Source organism: Atractosteus spatula, chromosome 9, assembly GCF_055471065.1.
Source record: "Atractosteus spatula isolate fAtrSpa1 chromosome 9, fAtrSpa1.hap1, whole genome shotgun sequence".
Taxonomy (NCBI): Eukaryota; Metazoa; Chordata; class Actinopteri; order Semionotiformes; family Lepisosteidae; genus Atractosteus; species Atractosteus spatula.
This window is the reverse complement of record NC_142714.1, coordinates 29,763,801-29,791,431: the sequence shown is the minus strand read 5'-3', so window position 1 is coordinate 29,791,431 and position 27,631 is coordinate 29,763,801. Positions and strand designations below refer to the sequence as shown.

Genomic DNA, 27,631 nt, shown 5'->3' with positions numbered 1-27,631 from the left:
AGTAGGCGTATTAGACCTTAGTGCTTATAGATAAATCAAATCTCTCTTACTATTATTGTTCCGATATAACATTTATCTACACATCTATCCAGCATATAAGAGCAATGTTTTTACACATGGCTTTAATGTGTAGAGTTTAAATTCTCAGTTATTTTGCTAAAGGTTTATCCTTTAACTACTATTAAAAGGAAAACTTTATGCTGTACAAATACAAGGTGGGTATTGTAGAGTACATACTGTATGTTCTGAAGGAGTTTTTTCAATAGGAATTGCTACAGTATGAAAGCTAGCAAATGTCTCCAACCTATATGGCTTCCATAACATTTCACAGAATAGAACAATAATTTGGTACAAATTTTCCTTATAAATTATTATATGCACTTTTCTAAAAGTCCATTTAATTACTTTAAGGGCTTAAGGGTTGAATTCTAGAATCACCAAGGTTTGTTCTATTGGAAGACTTATTAAAAAGGATTCATGAAAATTCAGGATGTCCCAGTGCATCCCAGAATGGCTGTCACCATTGCCTAAGGTCTTCTATGTTGACAGGCACTCTGAGCTGCATCTATCACAGTATCACAGAGAAATGTTGTAGGATGTGCTGTTCCACACGTAGAATTTTGAGTGAGTTAGTGGAGCAATGACAGCCGATTTGGAGCTTTCCCACAGACAATGCAGCAGTGAAACTGTGTCTAACGCATCAATCTAAGGAGAGCGAATTTACCTTGAGCACATCAGTGCTTGACATGTGTCAATCCAGGACATTGGAAATAAATGTGACCAAAACTAAAGAGTTTTCAAAAGAGAATGTTAAAGAGATCATTGTTAATAAATGTTAAATCTGTCTGTGGGCAATCTTTTCAACCTATAATACTTAAGGGTCAGTCTGTAGAGGTTGTGGAGAGTTTAAAATACTGGAAACACATTCATAAGAGGTTGCTTTACTCTAAGAATACAGATTATATTTTTAAAAAAGCAAATAAGAGGGTGTTTTTAATTTTAGGACTTAAGATTTTTAATGTTAATCAAAACGTCCTAGAGATGGCCTCGTTGAGAGTATCGTGGCACTTAATGTGACAGGGTGGTATGGACATATAGGTATGAAAAGTAAAATCAAATTGTCTAGGATTGTGAGAATGACAAGAAAAATAATTGGAAACAGCAGACCCAGCCTGTTCATATCTACCACAATTTAGTTCTCCAAATGGCTAGGAGCATGACAGTTGATCCCACTCATTCACTTTCCTCATTTTGTAATGCTGTGATCAGGGAGATGGTTTAGTGTACCAAAGTCATGTAAAAGCAAGACTTTTGTTCCCTGTGCAATAAAACTGCTGCTTAATGCATTCTCCCAACTTCTTTTATTTATCGGACATCTACTGTTGCTACAATTTTATGCACCTGTATTAATTTTATTTGACTGATTTTTATGTTTTGTGTGTTCCATGTTTGATGTACTTTTTGTGGGAGAAACCCAAAGAAAAAGTTCCACATTTATGGACAATGACGTATCTAAGGCCGTGTCCAAAATGCCACACTAAGCCCTAAGCTCTTTTCCAAATCTGCACTTCTGTGCACAAACATGTGGGAGTGCACCATTATAAAAAGTGTAATGACATCACGTGATATCATGGTTATGGCTCAAAGTGAAAATGCCTTCTGTTGTTGCTGCTTTCATTCTGCTTCTTTTCCAGTGGCTTAGTGCACACCAGCAGATAATTTTTCATTTCTTTTTATATCTCCACTTGGAGTTTGATGAAGTTGAATATCATCTAGTCTGTTCCAGTACAAAAGGAACAGACAACTAACTAGATAACTGTCACGGATGTCGGAAAGGACGAAACGTCGAATGACGGGAGAGCGAAAAGACCCTATGCATAGTGGCGAGACAGGGGTTAGCCCAGGCTCAGCTGTTCAGGGAATGCCGTAAAGAAACCTATGCCCTCAGGTAGTGGACGTGGGGCAACCTGGTGCTAGGCGGGTTTCAGAACATCCGAACGTCAATGCTGAGCGCCATCAGAATGAAAGATCCGGAAATATATAACCCCAGAGAGAGAGAAACACTGGAAGGACAGCAAAAAAACAGAAATGAGAGACAGGACAGAGAAGGAGCGCCCTCTGGCTGTAGAGGGCGTGACAATAACTAAAAATGGGCGAAATAAGCTAAATAAAGTAAACTTGGAAAAACCTTTGACTGTTTATTGAAACATTTGTACTTTTAAATGTCTTTCCATGCACAAACTACACAGTAGACAAATGAGAATTAATCAGTCGAAATAGCATAACGAAATAATAGCTTTATGGCCACACTTTGTGCCTAGAATAGATATAATCTAAAGGTGCCAAATGGAATTTTATTTTTGCATAAAATATTACACATTTTTAAACGTGCCATATTTCATGGCAACTTCTCTCAGCTTTAAGGCTAGAACATGAAAGGTCAGCATTTCTCAAAGAAATCTGGAATAAATCCTAATGCAGACTCAAGAAAAGGTACATAAAGGGTTCATTTGGGGCACTCATGAGCACCCTTCTGAAACACAAATTAGAAACGGGACACCCTAAGCCCTTGCAAACCAAAGTGACAACATGCATACGGAGGGCACAAGATCGCTAGTGATGAATCTCATTATACATGTTGGGTGTATGTGTGCACACGCCAGGAAAGGATTGTTTGGAAGTAGGCCTACCTATTTTCTGTCTGAATTTTGTGTTATTTTTTATCTTCTTTATTTTTATGGATGGGTCAATGAAAAACCCACCCAGATGGGATAAGCATTCGTTTGAGAATTTCACAAGGACAAAGATCCTGGTCGATGCACTTGTCTCAGTGTAAAAATGTATTGGTTAGGTAAGGATGGTGGTGTGCTGTAGTACATAAGTTGGTACAAAATGGATTTGTAGTTGATGGGGCTCTGATCACCATGTTACCGCTGGCAGGACAGGTGAAAAAAATATGTGAAAAAATATGAAAAAATAATGTGTCATGCCATGTGTCACCTAGATGGGTGATGAACTTGAGTGATAGATGAAACAGCAGATGTAAAGGGCTTTGGGATGATAAGTACTATATAAATATAAGGGGTGTAGTGGCAAGGCTTATTAAAAATACAGGAATTAAGTTTGTTGCTCCCTTGCCAGTCTCTCTCTCCCTCATCTCAGTGGTGCTGGATACAGAGAGGCCATTCCAGTTGGTTCACATTTAAGGTGTTTTTCATGTCTGATTGAGTTTCCTCATAAGGAACAGCTCCCAAGGCTGAGATTCACCAGCCACCCTTATAAATGGTCATCTCTGGCACCTTACTGTCTAGGAGATTCCTTGGGAGAGTCGCATCCCAGGTCATTTACAACCCTAATGTCAGAGAGCGTGGTTACTCATCCTCCACCTCGATCAGCCAATCAGGAACTGGTAGGGCAGGGTAACCCCACATGGGTCTCGAATGCCTGCAGAACATTCAACCAATGAACGACTGTAGTTCCTCCAGATAAAACAGGCAGCACAGGGCCCAGAAGGGGGCTCCTCCAGGACATTCTCAGGCTCATCTCGGACAATCACGTAACGGCCAGTGGGTCCGTGTGCCAGGACTTTACTTTGTTCTAAGAGTCGAGAATGGAGGTCGCCCGCGTGTAACCAAAGGATCCGCCTGAGGTTAGCCCAGCAGCAAGCCTTGTGAACTGCCGGTACCCACCGCTAACGCTCGCCTGATCAACAAGTGAACTACCGTCGGAACTGTCGACAGCTGAATATCAGTATTCAGGACTAGCGATACATCGGGAACGAACCGGTCTTCTTCCTGTCTAAAGAGTGTGACTTGCTTGGACCCGTAGTCACTTTCGATGTGCACAATCTCTGCTAGTTAAGCCAGTACTGACTAGCCGGTCTTCAGAACAGCCTGCTGTTGAATGTATGTCCCTCTTGGGGTTTGTAACTCTTCATCATTGAATATATACCTTTTGTATTCTGCTAACCCTCACTCTTAAGATCTGTTATGTTTGTATGCACATTTTATGTATTAAGAAATGTATTGTCGTGTATTAGTATCCGTGTGTGTGCGTTGCTGAGTTCTTCCGCAAGGTCGGTTTTCTAATAGTCATCAAAGAATCATTTTGTGACTTACTGCTACAATTAATAATTGTCCCAGTAAATGCACAAAACCCCTACAGGTGGAATGCTGATTGTTGATAATATAAAGTCATTTCAGAGCCATAACCTCTGTTAGAGGAGAGATGCATACAAAAATAAGTCTCAGCCCTTAAATATGTTAGCCTGCCTAGTTCCCTCGTCAGAAAGGGAAGACCCTAAACAATCTTTCCCCAGATTAATGTCATGATTTTTGGTATGAGGGGTTGAACATGATATTAATTCTATAGATAGATTAGTAAGGTGGAGGGTGATGCAATGGTTAGCATTGCTGCCTCAAAGTGCTGGGGCTGTGGATTCAATTCCAGACTTTAGGTGCTATCTGTGGAGAGTTTGTATGTTCTTCCAGTGTTCATGTGAGTTTCCACCTGGTGCTCCAATTTTAAAGGCATACTGTTAGGTTAATTAGCTTGTTGGAAAACTGGCCCTGGTGTGAGTGAGTGTGTGTACTCTGCAATGGATTGGCATCCCATCCAGTGTCTTTCCGCCTTGCACCCATTGCTTGCTGGGATAGACTTCAGTTCCCCTGCAATTTTGTTTGGGATAAATGAAAGATTTGTTTCTCTGGTATGTGTTTTTGGAATGTTAAGTGCAGTACGATTATGGATAACTAATTGTTTTAAGAGATGAGTTTATTATATATAGGGAGTAAGCATCATGAACATTTCTTGTATCACTTCCAATCTCCATTACATGGATAATAGTTTTAATCAAAAGCATGAAGCTCAACTATAGCCCCCTTATGGTGAACATGAAACATGGCTTCAATCCATTAAAGTTAACAAAGTTTAAATTAACATTTTGATGAGCACTGAATTTGTGTTGTGAAGCCAAAAAGGAAAGTCAACCCAGGCCATTGCCTCCTTTAGCTTCTACTCCAATGAATATGTCAAGTTTACTCTAAGTAACAGGTTTTAGGTTTTTCTACTGAAGTACCGCCCACCTGTGAAATACTGTCCCAAGTGAGAGCCTTTTTAAGGTGTATTGAAATGTATATATGCAGCTTTAAACATTTTTGTCATTGCATCACAAGTTAGAATACTTAAATTAATCATGAACACTCTGACCTCCTGTGGTGATAGCTATTTTGCTGCATTCATTGCACAGGTTTTAATTTATACCAGCTCACATGGCAGGACATTGTGCACCTCCAGTTTTCTTTTAGTATTGCAAAAAGATTTTCTCTGAATACCACAGTCTTTTTCTAGAACAACTGGACTGACACAGCTGTGGCATACGTGATGCTTTCAGAGGTTGTTGGGACACAATCAACCATGACCTAAACCTTGTACTTCCTGAGAAAAAAACAGTAAAGTACTTTGGCCTCAAGTTCTTCACAAAACAGTGTTCAAAAACACGCTCAAGTTTCCACATTCAGGAAGAATAATATAAACAGATTCCTACATAACATAAACACCAAAAGCTCCAATACTACTCACTTTGTTCTTTTTCCAACCAAAGTAAAGCAACACCAAAACCCAGTCTAACTCTCTGATCCTTCTAAAAAACAAAAGACCCTGACTTGTTTTTGCCACACCCTTTTAACGCCATCAAGCAGACAGCTAATCCCTCATATCTGAGACTTTTTAGACAGGAAATAAGCAGGCCACTTCCCCGTGGCATCTTGGCATATGTAGTTTCCATGTCCCCTACACAAGAAACTCCAAATATTTAAAGAGACAGGGTCAAAAAGTCTCAGAAATCTAGGCCCAAAGTACACTCCCTCTATGACCCTGCCCAACATTTTGTCACACATACTATTTTATAACTGTCAACTGAGGGTTTAGCTATTAAGCATTTTACCTTTTATGGAAACAGCTGAGAAGTTGTTAAAATTGTAACATTTCACCATTTTAAGCTCTTTAGTAAGTAAACAGAATACAGTCAAAGCCTACAGTTTTCACCTCCTCTTTGCATCAGTACAATCTGAGCAAAATGGACCATCAAAGTTGAATCATAGTTGTGCACCTACTGTAGATCATTTGTCTTTCATTTCAGAGACAGAGCTGGAGAGTTTTCGGCAGCATCTGAAGTGTGAGTTGTGTAAAGACTGAAGTGTTATTTACATAACTGAGATGAATGATAACTGTCTTGAAGACACTGCCTAATAAAAGCATCTGATACCTAAGCAGGTATTGCTCCTTTGTGGTGTATTTGTCATATGAATGATTCTTTTTAGTCATGGACAGTTGCATAAATATAAAGGTGCCCAGATGCCAAATTTAAAATTCAAACTCAGGCCATTTCCATTTTGCATTCATCCAGCAAAACCCAGCATCCTCAATGCTACAGCTTTTTATTGGAAAACACCAGACCAAAGCCCCAGGGCCTTCCTGAGAACAATAGGAAAGTTGTCCATTTGCCTACTTTATGTAACCACTTTTTGCTGGAAATGAAGATTTGATAAAGGCTATGTTCATCTTACAGAATATTATTTGCGAACCAGGAGTTAAGATGATATGAAGCAAACTGCCCTGCCGTCATTCTTGTCATTTTAAAGCGTCAGAGTCCCATAATCTAAGTGCAGAAATTGGTGTCAAGCCAAGACTTTGATTTCATGTGCAGGCGCATACAAATTAAGTGGACAGTTACTTTTTGACCCATGTAGTTTTAAAATGTTTCCCTTCTGCTTTAATTCTGTCTGCGTTTTTTTAAGTACTGTGGAACTATAAGGAACCTTAGCATATAGATGTCATTGTGCAGCATAACATAAAGCATTTAACAAAGCACATTAAACCAATGTAGCATTTCATGACTTGGGCTTATACAGGTATATAATTGCACTCCTGATGTAGACAATCATGTACAAGTTATGGACATGATGTGAGTGAACTGGACAAAATTGCTATAACTGGGGTAGTTCTTTTAAATGTGCCAGGATTTTAATGTTCTGTTTTCATTGGTATATTTCATTAATAGCTGAGTTGGCCCATCTTATTGAGCTATATTTAAATACATGTGCTTGAATTACAAGTTCTAATTTGTTAGGGACAGCTGATTCAGAAAATGTTTTACAATTAAATTATTCCAATTAAAATCAAGAAATAGGAGAAAAAGACTGTGGTATTTTGCTGGATATAGTATTTGTCTAGTGTAATGTAATCAGTGGTGGTTCTTTAAGAGATCCAAAACTCTATTTTGACTATAAACTGGTGTTTAGAAGTGATCATTGCATATGCATTAGAACCTATACAAAAAAAAATTCCACACATGGCACAATGACTATTTCTGATAAGGTTATCCCTGCCTTTCAGGTATTCCTGAAGTGTCACATATAACAAAGGTGTCTATCTCCCTATGCAAATATTATGAATACACTCAGGTCAGTTTAATAATGAACCCCAATCAGGTCACGTCCTACAAGTGGAAGCACTCAGGTAGATCTCATGTATAGCTGAAAAAAGACAGTGGAAACAAATCATAACATGCACTATTGCAAAACCATAATTCTGATTAATGTTTAAGACTGCAATACAGAGAAATATGTTTCAGACACGCTAAGCTTGATTGGTCTGATGTAAAGTGATATAACATGTCAGCACATGCAATCCCCCCTCCAGATATTTGCCTCTGAAAACTAAAACTAGAACAATTTTAGTTACATATATGAAGGAATCAAAAACTTAAGGAATCAAGAGAATTATTTATAATACAATTGGAGACATTTTATTATATTATTTAGATTCTGCACTTATATTAAACCCAGTCCCTAATAATGTTGATCTGCAATGAATTTTTGAATTCAGTTCCTCATAATTCCTGAATTCCCAACATGGCAACAACCAACAACTAAAAGTGTTTAATTAACAGACACTTCAATAAAACATCCATCAATCCATCCAATCCTCTGTTTTTGAACCACTTTACAATACAATACAGAGTCGCAAGGGAGTCAGAGCCTGTCCTGGCCAGCCAAGGGGCCCAAGGCAGGACAAAGTAAAATATTAATAATAAAATAAATGACATGTACAATCTCTAGGCAACAGAAAGGTGCATTTTAATTGATTACCAAATTAAATCAGGTAAAGAAAGTAATTGTCAAACTCAGTCAAACAAACGCATTATTAATTAGAGAGTAATTAGAATAATAGCATTGACAGACTAGAGGTATTTACTCCACTCATATTGTGGATGTACCATATGTATATGATATGAGTGGAGAAAATAGCTCTTGTCTGTCAATGCCATTATTATAATTACTCTCCAATTAATTTCTGTTTCTGAGCCTGATGGTTGTCCCTCCTGAATATAATAGGTAATTGGTTAAAAGTACAATATACAGACACAGTAATATTCCTAAAATAATGTCATCTCTGAGAGCATTTTTCTTTCTTTAAAAACATGTTCTCCACTAATCACAATGTTCTGTCTGCTTATGTCACCATTATGTAGACTGAATCATCCATATAGCATGCAAGAAAAACCCTAAGAGATTCAGTTGACATTACAGTTTAATTGATTTTTTATATTCTCTTCAGAAATCATTAAACCCTAAAATGACATTGCTTTGTGTGTTGACAACTTACAGTGCAGATAAAACAACTAGGAACCCCAAATATAATCATGGGAAATTCAATTTCTTACCATGACACCCTTGTTTAATGAAAAACCTTTCTTTTCCTAGATAACCAAAAGAGTTAGTATGTACCAGCTCAATCATGTTTCAGATGCAGTGGTGTGTAGGGGTTTTGTGCATTTACTGAGACAATTATTAATTGTAGCAGTAAGTCACAAAATGATTATTTGATGGCTATTAGAAGACCGACCCAGCGGGATACTCTGCAACAGATCTTATCATGAGGGTTAGCAGGATACAAAAGGATTCAATGATGAAGAGTTACAAACCAAGAGGGACATACATTCAGTATATCATTCATTTAGACCGTTTCATAAATGAACTTGGATTACAACTTCTACACTAGATACTCAAAAGCAAGTACGTCACTCATAGGAATTAAATTGATATCAACTGTGGTTGAGGTAACAATTGAATTTTCGAGCTGTAATGCAGAAGGTTGAATACTCATCCAATCTGTGGGGATTCAGATCTCCCACGGACACAAAGGACACATCAAACACGGTGGTGAGAGTATCATGGTTTGGGGCTGCTTTGTTGCCTCAGCAACCAGAAGGCTTTCTGATAAATTCAGCATTGTATCATAAAATCCTGGGGGAGTGTCAGGTCAAGCTGAGACAGAAGTGAATCTTAGAGCACGACAATAATCCTAAATGTATAGTGGAATAGCTAAAGAAGAAAAAATGCATTCTGGATTGTCAAAAGTTAAGACCTAAACCCCTTTTGAAATATTATGGTAAGACCTGAAGCAAGGTGTTCAAGGAAGGAAACCCTTGAATGTCACCAGACTAAAGCAATCTAATCTACTGTAGCTGAGATATTTTCAGCTCAAGGAGGTGCCAACAGTTACTGAATCCAAAGGTTTGCATACTTACATGAGAATATTTATTGTTGGGTCATTTTTTAAAATTAAGTAATCAAATATATATTACGTATTTATGTTTTACATTTAGGATTAGTGACAAAGATATATCAACCACAATATACGGATTTTGCACAACTAAAGCTTAAGGCTTTGAAAGGAGAAGAGAGTATCTGGTTCTTTTTATTCACTTTGTTGCAAGCGATTTATTGAATTAAAAAGATACTACAAAAGTGGCAGACATTTCATTTCAAGAATATGTGTGTTGTAGTGTTGTTTTTCATTGTCATCTTACAAAAACCATTAAAGAGACCACCTAAACCAGACCATCTAAATTAGGTTTTCTGAAGTTTATCAATTACATTTTGCTTTTAACCATTTTTAGAAAGTGGAAATGACAATATACTAAAAACACTGTTTCCTGTGCTGAATTATGGTTCTATGTGACACCACTGCTGTCATGATCATCACCCCTCCTCTAGAGGCTCCTACCTTTTTCGTTGTGTTCCTCAGCCTTATTTGCCCCCGCTGTTTCCTATTCCCATTTCCCTATTTAAGCCCGACGTCACCGTAGATCTGGGCTCAGGTTTGGAAGATGGACGCCCGGTAGCCTGCCTACCACCGGGCACAGGAGTTGCCTGATGGCATAGGCTTTACCATTGCGTCCTGACCTCTGAGTCCGGAGCTTGGAGCACCTTGCCTCATTATTATTTTAATCTTCCTTGCTCCTGGTTCCACATTCCCGTTCCCTGTTTCACTGTCTTTGTCTTGGATGGACCTCCCGGCTTTGGATATTGGACTGCTCCCCTGTTTCCCCTCTGAACTGTTTTGTGCCTTCCCTGATGTCCTTCTCCAGAGAGAGCCGGGCTGAAGCATAACCAGCGGGTGTGAGACGCTACTAGTCGGGGCGATGTTAGAAGGGCATGACGCCATGTACAGCATGTGTGAGCAAAGACAGGAACAGCCGCTTTAGTAACCCAGTGAAGGGGTTGAGCATAATGACAATTCCGGAGGGAATTGTGGACAGGAATAGCCTGAGAGGAAAAGAGTGAAAACGTCAGTCTGGAAGGCGACTGATAGAAGAAACGGAGCTTTATGAGATCATCGAAAGATTTAAAGGGACAGCATCCTGCTAGGGTGTGAGAGCAGAGCTGTCGTGTCCACTGTATGAGTGAGTTGTGATTTGATTAGTGAGTGTGTGTGGACCAGAGTGGGTTGTGTGGTAGAGGGACCCTCCCTCTAGCAATACATTGGTATCGGGGAAGTGAGTGGGGTCTATCTAGCTGCACCCTCTGGGAGATGGGCACAGTGAGGTGTGTTGGCAGCTGCATGGTGTAACACAGTGATGTCTGGGCACAATGTGAGGTGCGCTGGCAGCTGTGAGTTCATAACCTAAGGGCGTGAGAGTGAGGCGCCAGAGAGGTTGTGAGTGTGGGTGTGTTAGAGAGGGACAGTGTGTTGGGTCTCGGCACTGTGTGTAGTGCCGAGGAGACTTGGTGATGTAGGTAGTTTGTGTCTGTGTAACACAACCTGGAAGCGCTGGGAAGAGGACGTCAGGGCTGGAGGCAGACGTGGGAGTCCAAAGCACTGGTTGAGTATGAAACAGTGACCTAATGGAGTAGGAGCAGGAGGCTCCGTGTTGGGGTCTGGAAGAAGGAGGTTCCTAGCAATGAGGACAACTGGATGAACTTGGTGAACTTGAGACTCTGAAGCTAAAGGGCCCAGAAGTAATGGAATATGGAGTTATGTATCCTGTTACCCCCATGAGGGCATCACTCTTGGAGGAGAGTGTGTGTAATAAAGATAAGGAACCTAAAAGAGCTTATAAAGGGGCATAACAGGGGAGAATGGGAGCCTGACCACGCCCTACTACCACTTGTAAACTACCCCCATGGCACCACACCGTGTATAAAGTTTGCACATCATTTTAAACAAACTTTATCTTTTTCACTGTTTATGCAAGACAATTAAACTAAGGCTTGTCAAACATGAGAGAGTACTGTTCAGCCTAGACAGCTCTTGTGTTTCTCTCTGTAGTGTGGAACATAATTTTCTTGCTACAAGGCATGTAGCAGAATGCATACATAAAGATTTACTAACAATAAAAATACAATTAATGATATAAAAGAAAGGTAATTCAGATAATAAAGTCTAAAAATTAATGGGCCATCAAAATTTTAATAAAAACGAATAAATAAAATGAGACAATATACAGAATACACCGTTGTTATTTTTTTCTTGGGGAACATCTTATTTAGTATTGCATTTATTATATATTTTCCAAGAAATTGTGGAAAGGCTGCTAAAATGAATGAAACTGGTTACATAAAAGAAACAAACTTTTTTCTTTACTGGGTTTGACGCTTAAAAGTGTGGACTAGACTGTGATCTGTTCCTTTTTCCTTATGGAACATCAGTTCGCTGTATGATTTATTATTATTTCATCATAGTTTTCTCATGTGACCCAAGTCAGTGTATTTTTATGGTAGAACAGAAAATATAGGGAAACAAGATACATTTAAAGGAAAGTGATGCATGAAATAATGCAGCTGCTGTATCAGCAAATATTCTCTGAAATCATATTTCTGTTTGCCATACTATAGTATGTATTTTAGTGTATTTGTCTTTATGTTGTGTTTACTATACATATTGTTTATGTAGGGATAAATGCAGTTACATGATAATTATGTCACTCAGGTACTTAGGATGTCTTTTGTTAACATAGATATTCCATTGTTTAAAAATGGTTTTCTTGATGTTTCTTTTTAATACACTTGGTCATAATAAGTGTACAAATGACCTGACTTCATATTTATTAAACAGATTGCATAAGGACACTTGTCCCAACACATCTAGACAATATGCAGCTTTAGTTTCTCTTCAAATACTATGTAGTACAAACTGTAACACAACTTGCTAGGATGAAATCAGTTACAGTAACTTGAAATTAAGTTCAAGCCATAAAACTGATACACTAAACCACTACAGTTACATTCCGAAATATACAAAAGAAAGCATAAAGAGAACCATATGGTAAAACTAGTGTTTTTAAGCTGCTTGTTAATTTTTTCCCAATGTTGTGAATTATAAACACTGCATTACTATTTTAAAGAAAATAAAACAATTATTAGCAATTAAATTGCAGTTTAAGAAATCTGACAGTCAATGGAGATCATATTTTTCAGACAAAGTCAAAGTTCTGCCATTGATTTACTGCTGTGTTTAGTCTCATAAAAAAGATTTCCCTATCATTGACAGTGATGAAAAGAAACCTGCTTGCCTAACTATATAGTAGGAATAGCTACAAAACTTTGCTGTACGATAAGCAAATCTAATTCACAAAATTAGACAATATATATGGTTAGGGAAAAAAATTGCAACATTGTTCCATCAGCTTTAAAACCTAAAAGCCATAAACTCTTGTAGAAAATTACTGAGTCTCTTCTCTTACTAAAATATAGAATCACATGACTTAAAATGTGCTTTCTAAGACAAAATTGTAATGACCTTAAAACAGACACAAATAAAAGCTAATTTGTCTTATTTACCACAGCAGGTGAGTAGACTTATGTGGTTAAAACAGAAACAGGTGTTATTTTGGAGTGACATACCTGTGAAAGAAGAGCAGGATGGAGAGCATTGTCTGATCGATATTGCTGTTGCAGATCCCCTCATTGAGCAGGTAGCAAGGATCCCGTACAACCGATTCCAAGGAGTCCTGACGCATGATGTTATTCAGCTTGTCTGTGTTTAGGTTCTCAAACATGAGCTGGTTCCGTAGCTGCCGGAAGTTAGTGACTGTTGGACTGCCCAGGTTGCTGTTGCCGCGAGCCCCGGCCACTACTTCACACCCGTTGGCCAAGTCCTGACAACAGCTGCAGCAGTCCAGGCCAATGGGTGAACGACAATCTTCATCTGACATGATCATGCACCTGCTGGTGTGTAACTCTTCCAGAGAGAACCAGTCCTCTGTGAGGTCAGAGAATAAATGAGCTGTTTTGTAAGATTGGTTTTGCTTTAGAATTGCATGTGGCAAAAACAGGTGTTTAACAAGCTGTGAAAAGAACAGTTTCTCAAAGAACCATCCTGCCAGGATATCCTTACAACAAAACCATTCTCAGATCTTTCTTTTAATGTCCCTGTTTTGTGCATTTAAAAAGCACAAGCACTCGTATTTCAACGAAGAAAATGTTTCACTGGAAAAACAGAAGCTGCTTGTCAATTTTTCAGTTTAGTACTTTTTTTAGTACAGAGAACAGAAGAGCTGGGAGGTGGGGTAACCCCTGTGATTGGTAAAAAGGCTCTACCCAGCTCAGAGATCTGGCCCTCCTCTTTTTTTCTTCTTTTCTTCCTACCTCCACTTGACAACAATGAGAGGTGGGGAAAAAAACATGCAGCCTCCAAGAGCTGTAGCTGCTATTGCTACTACTTTCAGTTTTCAAGAGAGGTTATCTGCAGGAGTTTGCTTCAGCAAAACATATAATTCTTGTACACCTGCATGACTGAAGATTAATTCTGAAAAGATTTTAAAAAGACTTCAAATACTTAAAATATATGTCTACAATTTCACTGTGGTGTAAGATAATGTATTGCTAGGGCTTCCTATCCAGATTGTCTATCTCTGAAACAGTGTGGTGCAGAGAAAGGAAGCCCCTCCCTGAGCACTGAGTTATGTTGTGCTCTTTTCTCATTGGTTGGCTGTCTCTCTCTGGTATTTGCTTGGCTTATTCCTGTTGTCTGCTATCAGTAGGCTGTGTAGGTCATTTCTCAAATTACTTTAGTGCTCAGAGACACTGTTCTGAGGGAATGTAGCAACAGTACTTGCCTGGTTTTACTGTTTTGTTGCTCTAAAAACAAGATTTTTTAAGCAAGACTAGAATATGCCTTTAGAATGTAAAAGTCTTTGGAATAAAAGAATGTCAAGATTTTCTTGAGTTTAGAACAATGGTAGAAAGTTCATGGAAGCATTATTGTTTTGTTAGAATATTTTCTTGCTTTCTGTCTAGTATTAAAATACTTAGGCTCACCATTATTAAAAGGAAGAAGAAGATAACTTTTTAACAAAGAGAATTTAATCAATGTTCACTGATGAACAAATATATTCAGCAACTTTATTTCTAGACATATTGGTTCAGGTTTTGTGGCATTGCTTGATATTCTGTATTTGAAAAAATCAGAATTTGAATTTGCAAAACGCATTTGCTTATCTGGGGTGGCACGGTGGCGCAGTGATTAACGGTGCTGGAGGTCTGGGACCAATTCCAGACCTGGGGTGCTATCCATGTGGAGTTTTAATCTTCTCAGTGCATTCACATTGGTTTTTACAGGGTTCACTGGTTATCGCCCGTAGTGCAAACACATGCTGGTTTGTTAATTCGTCTTCGAAAATTTGTCCTGGTGTGTTTATCTGTGTCTGCCCTATGATTGACTTGTGATCCTTCTAGGGTGTGTGCTGCCTTGTGTATGTTGCTTGCTAGGATAGACTGGATCCACACCCTATCCCCTTTTGCCAGATAAGTGTTTCAATTATTTGGTGAAAGTTAAAAACATCTTACTTTTTTGTTTTCCTTTCTCGTGTAAAACGTTTTAGTTAGCACTAATAAAAGGACAGGTTGTTCTTGATATGTTATATAAATAAATTCCATATATCATTCTTCAGAAAATTAAATGTTACAGTCTAATTCAGAAGTTTTATCTGGCCAATGTGATCTTACAAATCATTTTTATGTTTACAAAGTTAAAAGTCCATATTTTTCTGCTTGGGTTGAGACCTATTTAAATACTGCAATCTAATCAGCTAGTCCTATAAAGACTTTCTGTGCTAATTGCATTTTTCATATCTGGCACAGATATGAGCAATCCAAATTAATTTTGTTTTCTTGGCCCAGATGTATATACTTGTAAAAAGGGCTTTAGAGTCTTTTAGAATCCAGTCTTCCTTTACGTATCTATAAAGGTCGTACCTCACACCTGAAGAAGGCTTCACAGCCAAAACATTGTGTTTCCTCTCTTCTCTTTTCAGCATTGAATAAACCTATTGCTTGTTCCTATAGAAGTAGATAATAGATAGGAAACCCTATCAGAATATAAAATTCTATAAAAACATATCTATAACAATATACTGTATTCTAGAAGATTTTGTTTTTATCATATTTGTAATAAAATAGAGAAAAGTTCATATTAAATCAAAGCTTTGACCCACCCAGCTTAATAGCCTAGTATAACAGCTTTCCATGAGTTAACAAGACCTGCTGTCAACACAAATAGTCTGTGATATGAATTTGCCAGATGGGTAAAGTTTGGAGTTCCAAGTCTAGACTTACCCAATCTAAATACCTATTTTATAAAGAAAAACTTTCCTGTTAATCCTTTTTGCAAGGAACTAATTTGATTTATTGTGTTCATTTTCTGATTTACATATCTTAAATCGGAATCAACCTTTCATACTTTTGTTTTCATTCAACTGTACTTAAATTTACTTACTGTAAATGAGAACAATTAATGGTATGCAATGCAAACCTACAATATATAGGGACCCAAAATATATAGTTTTTAACAATCTTTGTTATTAAAAGTTGAATTACCAGGAATATTTGATAATTGGAGGTGTAGTTGATAGATGGTTACTCTGCAGAAGTCTGAATACATTTTGTGAGCTCCATGAAGTTGGCCCCCCTTATAGACAGCACAAACGATGAAACCCACCTCATTTGTTAGTGCTACGTTTGTGCCAATGAAAGTAACTTTCCAGCTGCTTTCGTTCCTGAGATATAACGTTTTCTTTTTCAGAGGGAGACCTTGCCCAGCCCCCCTACGACATCGTAGGGGAACCGGACTGGTCTCAATCCTTAGTGCTGTGTTTGTGCCAGTTTGTGCCCTTAAAAGTAGCGTTTGTGCTGCTTTCATTCCAAAGATATAGCGCCTTGTTTTTCAGGTGATCGCGTTATCATGCACAGTGACTTTGACCTCCTGTGACCCCGTCTACCGAGTTCAAGTGCTCTGTTACTGGTACGACATAAACAATTCTGCAATTTTCTCTGTTTGCCCAGGTAGGGGGTGGCGGTTGATTTTGCTTTTAATACCAGTATCTTTTGTGTGTTTGTGTGAACAGGAAAATTAAAATTGTCACCAATATCATACCCTAAACAGAAGAGTTGGGGATGTAGCCTTAAAAGGCAAACATTAGAAAACAACTGCATGTTCTTAGAGGCTTTAACTAGCACGTCTCAATATTTCATAGCTGTGTCCTTTTTAAAAATCTGAAGAAGTAATCGGTTTCTCATTGTGTCATTTTTAAATTAATATGTAAATCAAGGGCTGTTTAAAATTTCAACCCATCTTTCGAGGCACGCATTTAAAAAAAGTTAGGATTAGCAACTTTCTGTATCACAAGACCATTGTTTTATATATTTCTTATGTAAAAAAATCATAAATGTGAAACAGAACCAGGATTTTTAAAAGGGACACTATGCACTAAGTTGACTCAGGTACCTCATAATGCAACTTCAAAACATAATTGGAAACGGCACAAACCAGCACAAACGTAGCACTAATGAATGAGGTGGCTTTCATCGTTTGTGCTGTCTGTAGGAGGGCCAACTTCACGGGGCTCATTTAGCATTATTCTGCTCATTTCACTCAGTCTTTTACCTAGTTTATGCAAAAACATATGATGATCTTCTACCAAAATTTTAGTCATTTTGTTTTAATCCCAATAGATTTGTATTTCATAATGCAGAAAGGTGCCTTTTATCTTTGCATAGAGAGGAACCCATAATTTTTAATGATTTTTTGTTTAAAAACAAAAAACGTATCCCTGGCACATAATGTGAATAAAAGCAGATCATCATCATGACCTGTAGAATTTACACTGATTAGCAAGAAAATACTTCCACTTATAAAAAGGACTTATTTCATGTTGTGCTAGTCTGGAAATGTCTACAAATGTAGAACTTCCTTTATAGAGATGGTAGGTACCTGCAAGCTAAACAAGGCAGTGTTTAATGTGCATTCCTGCGATCTTAAAATTTTGAACTCTGAACAATTCTTCAGCAATGCAGTTGCAGCAATATACGATATGACTTGTATTACAAATTTTTGTTTTGCTCTATGTTGACATCTAGTGGAAGAACTGAAACAGCAAAATCCAAGTGAATTCCTACTAGTGCACATGTATTCTAATGTGGGCACATTATAACTATAACAGATATTTCAGACATGCCAAAATGTTTTTTTATTTTTGCGTCTTACAAAAGGGCTTCATTATAAGGGCTTCAGACTAACTATACTGCTGATATAGGATTTGGGAAAAGAACAGTATTTCATTACCCAGAGATAGAAGCTCTGAGTGCCTCAATGAGACAGAGATCCTCCTAATTAATGAAGTATCTTTTCAGTATATTTTAACTTTTATCTACCATGCCCTGAATTGCAGATTAACTAATCTAATCAATGATAGCAAGGGTTGCAAACAAGATGCTTCAAACTTCCCTGTGTTGAAATTGTTTTTCAAACTAGACCTGTCTATAAGATCAGTGTTTACAAGAAGTTAGTTAATGTGAGATTTAACTCTTTGTCAGACACATTTGCATGGTAGTGTTAAGCGATTACATTTCTGTCTCCTAACAGTTATTATTTTTTTCTCTTGATTTCTTTGTTACAGTACAGAACAGGGAGTGGTTAGCAAGGAAAATATTTTTTGCTCTGTTATTAATTGTTCATACATCTGCCAGAAACATAATTTGCATTAGCTTTTAATTACAGTTTTAGAATTTCTCTGTATTACATGGTAAGTTTGGTATCCTTCCTGGGGTTTTTCTATACATATGTGTAGAAATCTGTGGAATTAAAGCAGCCCAGGCTTTCAGCTGATTGTTTCTGATACTGTATATTGTATATAAAATATCATTTTCAAGGATAGAATGGGAAACTTTCAGTGCTCCGCAGTGGTCTTTGCTACTTTTCATGTACGCTTTTTTTTCAGTTTATACATGTTTGCTATCAATACATATGTAACTAATAGAGGTGTTCAGAGGACAGTTTCTTCTGTGATCTGTACTCCAGGCATTCATGTTCACGTTTGAGCTGGTCCCAAAGTGTCACCAGAACACTCAAGTCCCAGAAAAAAGTTGTCAGTTTTGGGTAGGCTTGAGTTTGCCACAGTCTCTTCAACATGCTGTTTAGTAATGCCATCTATGATCTTGCAGCATTGACAGTGAGTGCAACATCACTGCTTCTATTGCTGCAACTCTACAAAGCCAGTTCTCCTCTAGATTCTGCGGAGCTTGCAGTATTTAAAAACGCATTTAGCTCTAAATAGTGCGTCTTTCAGAGGAAAGAGCTTATGGTCCTCACCACACCAGTATGAGCAAACAAAGATTAATTAAATTAATGAATATCTAAAACAAACTGAAACCTACACAATTTTAGAATACTTTTCCTGCAAAATTGATATCTGATTTCCATCAATTTTATACTGATAATTGTCCAGGCAGCATGTTGGCACACAGCGCTTGGTTTAATTCCAGACCTGTGGTGCTAATGGCATGGAGTTTACATGTTCTCCTTGTGTTCATGTGGGTTTTTTCCATGTGATCTGATTTCCTCGCACAAATTGAGGCCTATTATTAACAGACAGTGTTTGGCTATCATGTCTTACCAAGGTTAGAAGTTGCTGGCTGTGAACACTCTACAAAGATGTGAACCGATAGTTTACTACTCAAGCATCCAAGATACTGATGACACAAAGGTATTGTTCTCTTGCCAAGTGGAGTATATTGGTTTCTTTCTACATAATTTGTTCATAATTTTCAGCACATCTGACATTAAGCAGGTTATATCACTTGTGCCCGATGAACTCTCTTACTAATGAGGTGATTTAGTATGTCACATGAGTATCTCACAGTGAGGCATGTGTGATCAATTAATCAAAATTATGCCAAAAACATATTCACCAGACTGTGACACACTTGTTTCTGTTCTTCTCTTTTCAGCATGGAATAAACCTTTATTTTACTAATAAACCTTTGCAGCCTACGCATGCTGATGCATCTACCTACTTGAACTACTGTAGGTCTAATTTTATGTTAAATAAAATACGGTTTTATATTTTAGACACTTCTTCAATTTTGAAAAAAAAAAACATTCACCAAAGCTTTTAAAAATACATTAAAAAAGTTAATATCATAAAGTAACAAATTTGATAATATTTTAGCTAGGTGTTCACTGAAAATAAACTTCTTAACAATAAAATGTACCTCATCTTAGCTAAGCAGTAAACTTCATAGAATAAAATTTCACAGAATAAAAGGAAATCTATGTATTCACTATTTCTTGTTTTAGACTGTGTTCCTTCATGAACGTAGAACTAGGAATTTGTCTTTAGGTTTTTCAAACCCTGTGGCAAATTAATACATATAAAAAATCAAACAGCTGATTTTTAGGCTCAAACTAGTAGTAGCAAACAACAATTGATTAGTTGAACCCTACTGGGAATTTCAAGATGCAGTGGCCATGACATCGGGTCTTGAACAAAGCTACACAGGACAAAGACACTCATGACAAGTCTTTAATCACATAGGCACGGTTTACCATTAATTAGGATGTGAAATGCTCATAATAAAACAGAAAGCATTCCAATGAAGGTTGACTACTTTCTTTTTGTGACAGCTATACAGTATATTCTGCTGCTTGGGTATGGGTGTGAACAGCTTTCACATGACCCTGTATTGCTTTCATCTTTCACAGCATTGATATGCACATTGTAGCTATTAACTGTAGTGCTGGTTTTCCGTTTGTGATCTTGAAATGAAATGATACAAGTGTTCCTGGTGAATCATGGATGTTCTGTGATTTGGAACATTCCCAAAGAACCAATTAGTCTATTTTCCTTTATGCAGGTGTTAAAGATGTTCACCATTAGATCACTACCACTTTTTAATGTAAGATACTTTTTAATATTTAAGTATACAGTAATCTAATGTTTTGAATAATAAAATAACTAGAATATACATATTGTTTTTCCTGTAATGTGAAGCTACATTTAGAAATAAAACCATCAAACACAGAAATGCAAACCTATGACATTTTTATTTCTCAGAAATACAGTATGCTGGATACAACATTTGTAACCTCTTAAATAACAGGTCTGTTAAAAACAAGCAAGATGGGCTGATAAACTGAGGTTTAAAATAAAACATGTTGATCTTGTTACAATTAACTATCTGTAAATTTACATCGAACAGGTCAAATTCCCTGAATGGAGTTTGTTAATGTCTTTAACAGTTATAAACTTTATCAAAAGGGAAAGATTGGGTTTGTTCATTCATGAGTTCATTTATTTCTATTTAGCATTATAAAACATGATTTCATTTCCCACACCTTACATTTCCTGTTGTTTTTTGCTAAATTATTTCACACTGATTTTTTAGCTAATCAGGCTGTGTGGTGGCATTGCTGTTTCACAGTGTTCAAACCCTAGGTTCAATTCCTGGGATGCTCTCTGCATGGAGCTGGTATGTTCTCCCTGTGCTCATGCTTCCTTCAGTGCTAGTGAGAGTGTATATCCTGCAATGGACTGTGATCCATTGAACGTATATCCTGCCTTGTGCCTGTTGCTTGCTGAGATAGATTGTGGCTCCACAGTAACACTGTATTGGATTCTGACCCACAAGGGACACTGTCCAGCAGATTTTATAGGTATCTTTAAATCTCCAGCAAGAAAAGGCTTTGACGTGTCCAATTTAGGAAAAAGTGAGTTCTGGGCTCAGATTAGAAGAAAATCAGAAGCCTTCTGGCCCTGCATTAACTTGTGGAAACCCTGCATTATACTTTTAAGGGTGACTTATTAAATTGTTAGCTACTGTACATCATTGGTGAAGATCACTCTGTGAAATACACATTGTCAAAAATTATTGTCTGGCAAAACCCTTCAGATTAAAATAGACCAGTCTGCCTATGATACCATGGAATCCTATAAAAAAACAAATAGATCAAGTATATGGCTACCCTCCAACAAAAGTTCTGTAGGTAAGTCTTTCCACCTGCTGATACTTCAGAAAAGCATTTACTTAACACAGAAATACTTAGGTAGGTATTAACTCATTCTTCAGTCTTGAGCTCTGTGGTGACCCTTGCTGTTAACCAGATGAGTTTCTCTGACAGAGTACAACGGTCATGTGTGTTGTGTAACCAACAGCTTCCAAACTTCAGTTTAGATAGATTCTGGTATTTAAAGTGTGAAGGAAAATAGGAGGACTGACGGGATCCAGATCACACACAAGTCCACATCACCCAATTAGGAGCAATCTAGTGCAGGATCAATTATTAGTGGGGCAGACAGTGTAGTGAACATGAGTGAGCGCACATTTGGCACCCACGTAGCTGAATGTGTTTGAACAAAAAGTAAGGTAATGATTCTGTAAGAATCATGTAAAGATTTTGCTTGTAAAATTAGGAATAGTCAATGGTACAATTAGAAATTCTGCAGTATCCTTATTCCCAGTGCCTTGTGCAAGCCCAGGGAAGCAAGATGAAATGGAGATTTCACATGTGACTAAAAGATTGGCACAGAGAAGAGAGGCTTAGTTACAGTATATAGAGCATTTTGGATCCTTCTCTATCAAATTGGACCTTTAAAAGAAATAAGAGTTGATTTTCTGTGTGGTCAACTTTTTATTATTTTAACAATGAACAAAAAATGAATATTCAAACAACAAAAAAAAAATAAAAAAATCCCCCTTAATCCCCTTCCCGCCAAGAATATATCCCTTTTCCAGTCTCGCCCAAAACCCACTGTGTCCTAGAGGAAAAGTCTTAGGAGTTCTGTGAAACCAATAAGCAACTAGAAGATGGTAGAGGGACAAACAATGCTTTCATGTCTTCTATGCTTGTCTCCCAAAGACACAAAGTTTATTGACTGGCACCAAGAACCTAAGTCGTAGATATCTCTTTGTGTGCAATATCAATACAGGCAAGAGCACATTGTTGCTAAGGAAGATATTGAGGTTACTGTAAATGATGAGCAATAATTCATTTGGCAATTGTAATACCAGCCTCCAAACCCTTTTCTGTAGTGCAATTAAGTTAATAGAGGAGCTGTCATTAAACAGTAATTCCAAAGGGAAGCAAGGAATACTCCTCTTCAACAGTGAGTATAGTTTAGTATGTATTTTTTCTTCACAAAGTATACAACACCTGTGCTTTCTCAGAGCATATGAAAGAATGTGCCCATGGCTCTCTGGGAACACAGAGTACACTTCGGGGAATCAGTAATATGCTTTAAAAATGGAATCTTGGGCATAAGGTTCCCTGAATAAAGTAAAAATGAATAAATTGGTGATCAGGATTTCTCGACGCAAAATTCAGGTTACAGCAAAGTGTCCCCAATGAGAAGTTGTCTTCTACTAAACATATCTTTTCCAGATGTTGTAGATTATAGGAATGTAACAAAGAGTAAAGTGAGGACACTTGCCTCCTGCATCCAGGAGTAAAAAGGAAACTATATGTCCCAGATAACCCCATATGCGTGCATTGCAGAACATAGATGCAGATAAAAAAAGAATGAGGTCTTAGGTATATTATAACGTGATTGGATATTCTAGAAGGTACAGTACATAGGGTATTATCCCTAACAATGACAGATAAAATGTTCATTCCTATATTTGACAATTACAGAAAGATGCAGCGGCATCCACCAGATAAAAGATCATCATTAATAAAAATTGGAAAGAGTGAGAACCATTTTATTGTATATTTCCAATATAAGTGGGGCTTTAGCTATAGAAATTGACATGTGGGAAGAAAGGCTTGAAAAGAGTTAATTAGTTGGGACCACCTATCCAAATCAGTTTTAACTTGTCTAAGGATGCTATTTGTTGCTAAGGAATGTTTACAGGTAGAACTATTTCGTCCAATCGGGTATTTAAGGACGTAGTACCGATATAGTCTAAACAGTAAGCTGAAGCAGTTAAAAATGTCAAGTAAAATTACTGAGTGAGATTCTTCAAGAATAAAATTACATCACGATGTTGGGTAGATTTGATTTTTGAATGGGTGCAATTGCCATAGACAAACAGACTGCTTGTGGTTCTAATATGGCAAACAGTAACAGTGAGAGAGAGCAGCAGAACCAAAGGGGCACTGATGTGTTGGGGAAACGTATGCATGCAGTAGCTGAGGAGTATGTTCTCACTATGATCATAAAGTGACTTCCTAATCTGCATTTTTAAATGTCTGTATTTACAGTGGAGAAGGTAGTATATTCGTTATGAAATATATGGTTACGCAAATCCCATTTTAAATATACAATCGTTCTTATTTTCCTTAGACACAGTATTCATTAGTACATGAAAATAAAAAAGGAAAAACCATACATATAAGTCACGCCCTCTGCAGCCAGAGGGTGCTCCCACTCTGTCCTGTCCCTAGTTTCTTCTGCTTTGCTGTCCTTCTAGTGTCTCTCTCTCTGGGGCTATATATTTCTGGGTCACTCATTTCCCTTCGCTCAGCATTGACGTTCGGATGTCCTGAGACCCACCTAGCACCAGGTCACCCCACATCTGCTGCCTGAGGGCATTGGTTTCTATATGACTCCTGAACTGCTGAGCCCGGGCTAACCCCTGTCCTGCCACTACACATAGGGTCTTTTTCTTCTCTCCTACCATTTCACGGCTCGTCACTTCCAACATCCATGACAGAATGCTGAGCCACCTACTTTTTTTTCTCAGCTCTCCTATTCTATTTACGGGATGCTTCTCCTGATATCCATGCCTGTGAGCGGGTCTCAGCCTGGCTTTCCTTGGGTTGTCATTCCAGCATCCGTGATTGAATGTTGAGCAGGCTCTCCTATCCTCATTGCTGGATATCACTCCGGTCATCCGTGCCTGTGAGCGAGCCTTGTGCCTGGCTTTCCTCGGGTTGTCTTCTGCTGATATCAGCGATAGGGTGGTGAGCCTTTTTTCCTCTCCCATTCTCATTTCTGGATATCACCTTCCTGACATCCGTGCCTGTGAACGGGTCTAGTGCCTGGCTTTCCTCGGGTTGTCTTCTGCCGATATCAGCGATAGATTGGTGAGCCTTTTTGCCGTTCTTCTATTCTTATTGCTGGATATCACTCCAGACATCTGTGCCTGTGAGCGGGTCTAGTGCCCGGCTTTCCTCTGGTTGTCCACTCCAATATCAGTAATAGAATGTTGAATGTGCCTATTGCCCAGTCTGCTGTATTTTTCCCGGGTTTTTGTGTTTTTACTTTTGTTTTTTGCTTGGTGTTTTGATTTTTTCACTTCCTGGTTTCCCCTTCTCTCTGGTCCCCCCTGTGCCCTGTGTCTTGGAAATTTTGGTTCCTATCTGTTTTTTGTGGTTTGTTTCCCTGGTCTCCCAGGTTTATTTTTGTTGTTGTTTGTGCTTGTGTACTTGTCTCTTTTTTGTTTTAAATCTCCGGAGCTCTACCTGACCCCCCCTTCCTCTACCCATTAAAGGTTTATACCCTGGAGGAGGGGGCAGCCCTCAGCCATGCACTCCCGGAGATTTCCTTTCAGTTAAATTAAGTTTTTCCTCCCCCCAGTGCTGGGCAGCTCATTTATTTGTATGGACATCAGGAGCCACCCATGAAGGGGGGGGGGTACTGTCATGCCCTCTGTAGCCAGAGGGTGCTCCCACTCTGTCCTGTCCCTAGTTTCCTCTGCTTTGCTGTCCTTCCGGTATCTCTCTCTCTGAGGCTATATATTTCCAGGTCACTTATTCCCCTTCGCTCAGCATTGACATTCGGATATCCTGAGACCTGCTTAGCACCAGGTCGCCCCACGTCCACTGTCTGAGGGCATTGGTTTCTATATGACTCCTGAACTGCTGAACCCGGGCTAACCCCCATCCTGCCACTACGCGTAGGGTCTTATTCCGCTCTCCTGCCATTCCACGGTTTGTCCCTTCCGACATCCGTGACAATATAAAATAGTAAACTAACTTTGGTAACAGTTCAGAAAAACAAATGACTTCTTAGATATGGTATTTTACATATACAAATTGTACTGCTAAATTAAGAATTTTAATCACGTAACAAAAACTGAACTATTATTATTTTCAGTGGGCAGCTTGCCTTTGTCTTAAAGGTAACAATGTCCTCATCTTTTTGAATAGTCTTCAGGCCATATTCTATATATCAGGATATATGATCCATCATTTGATCATAATCCAGAGTGAAATTTCTATTTTTCTACCAATAGTATTTCTTTTAAGTTCCATAAAGACACTTCATGCATAATTGAATTTAGATTTCTTAAATACCACTAATATAGAATATATTCAAGTAGGTAGCTGTGTCAGCATGTTTAGGCTGCAAAGGAACAAGTAAAGGTTTATTCCATCCTGAAAAGAGAAGAAAAGAAACACACTGAAGAAGGCCCCACAGCTGAAATGTTGTGTTTCTTTTCTTCTCTATTCAGCATGGAATAAACCTTTACATATAGAATATATGACTTTGAGATTAATAATTGGGTATGATACTTAGAAGTAGTACAGTGTAGTAATTTTTTGGTTGATAGAGATAGGACTAAGAGGTTGCTTAGGTTTCTTCTGTGAAGAGCTTTGTATTCCCACAAAAAAATTATTGTTAAATACAACAATGCAAAGCCATGGTTCAAAAAGGAATTAAGAGTCCTTCGAAAAGCAAAGAAAGCAGCTCGCAAAAGTGGTTACATGGATCACTACAAATAGGCCGGAAACAAGCTCAATTCTGCAATAAGATCTGCTAAAAGAAATTACAAGGACAAATGGGAACAACAATTTGCTAACAAAGACTGTTTATCTGTCTTTAAAGGTCTCCAAACTGTTACCAATTACAAAAGGAAATCCCCTCAGATACATCCTGATCAGTTTCTACCAGCCTACCAGAAAACCTCAACACTAGTTTACAGTAGATTTGAAACACAAAGGATCTCCAACGATCTCGTCCATGGCAGTTTCATGACTCATCCAGATATTTCACACCCACGAGATGCACTATTGTCCCCCACTCAACTGCAGTGTCACACCCACTCTCACTCAATCTCTCAGGAAGACGTACTGTAACACCTTTTTCAAGTCTTGAGAATGCCCTTTTAATCAAAGAACAGGATGTGTTAAGGCTATCAAAAAAGCAAAACTCTAAAAAGTCAGTAGGACCTGACTGTGTATCTCCAGCCACATTAAAACACTGTGTTGGGCAACTTGCTCCAGTCTTTACAGATATTTTCAGTCAATCATTGTACCTGTGCACAGTGCCAGACTGCTTCAAATCTTCTATTGTTGTTACTGTTCCAAAAAAGGATAAAATAATCTGCTTAATTACCATTACCGTTGCACTATCGTCAGTGATAATGTAAATATTTTGAATGTCTGATTCTCAACTACCTGAAGACTGTTACTACTACCCAACTTGATCCCCTGCAGTTTGCATATAAGGTCAATAGGTCAGTGGACGACACTGTAAATATGGACCTACACTTTGTCCTGCAACATGTGGACCTTACGTACTCTAGAATCCTGTTTGTGGATTTTAGCTCAGCATTCAACACATCATTCCTGATTTACTATTGAGCAAACTCTCAGATATGAATCAGTCCATTTGCAAATGGATTCTCAATTTTCTGACTAATCGGAAGCAGTATTTTCGAGTGGGCCCCTATCTTTCAGCCTGCCAAACTATTAGCACAGGCGCACCCCAAGGTTGTGTGCTCTCTCCTCTACTTTATTCCTCGCTTAAATTACTTAAGTTTTCAGACGATACCACTCTTACAGGCCTCATCATAAACAGCAATGAGAGCTGGAACAGAAAGGAAGTGTATCGACTTACAACATGGTGTACCACTAACAACTTGGATCTCAACTCCACCAAAACTGTAGAAATGATCTTTGACTTCAGAAAGCATTCCCCAGTACCCTCCAACTGGTAATCAATCGTGCAAATTATTGGGCACCATCATCTCAAACACTCTCCGCTGACATGGAAACATTGTTTCCATTATAAAGAGAGCACAGCAGGGCATGTATTTTTTAAGCATCTTAAGAAGCTTGGCTT

General features: G+C 38.2%; 1 protein-coding gene across 1 annotated transcript in view; it reads right to left on the bottom strand.

Moving 5' to 3' along the window:
* The window catches only part of tsc22d3 (TSC22 domain family, member 3), an 83,816-nt gene extending 70,028 nt beyond the window's left edge, over positions 1-13,788 (bottom strand). The window contains exon 1 of the mRNA XM_088925482.1: positions 13,191-13,788. Coding sequence (XP_088781608.1) covers positions 13,191-13,507 — 317 coding nt within the window. The 5' untranslated portion in view covers positions 13,508-13,788. The remainder of the gene's footprint in view (positions 1-13,190) is intronic.
* Positions 13,789-27,631: the final 13,843 nt, after the last annotated feature.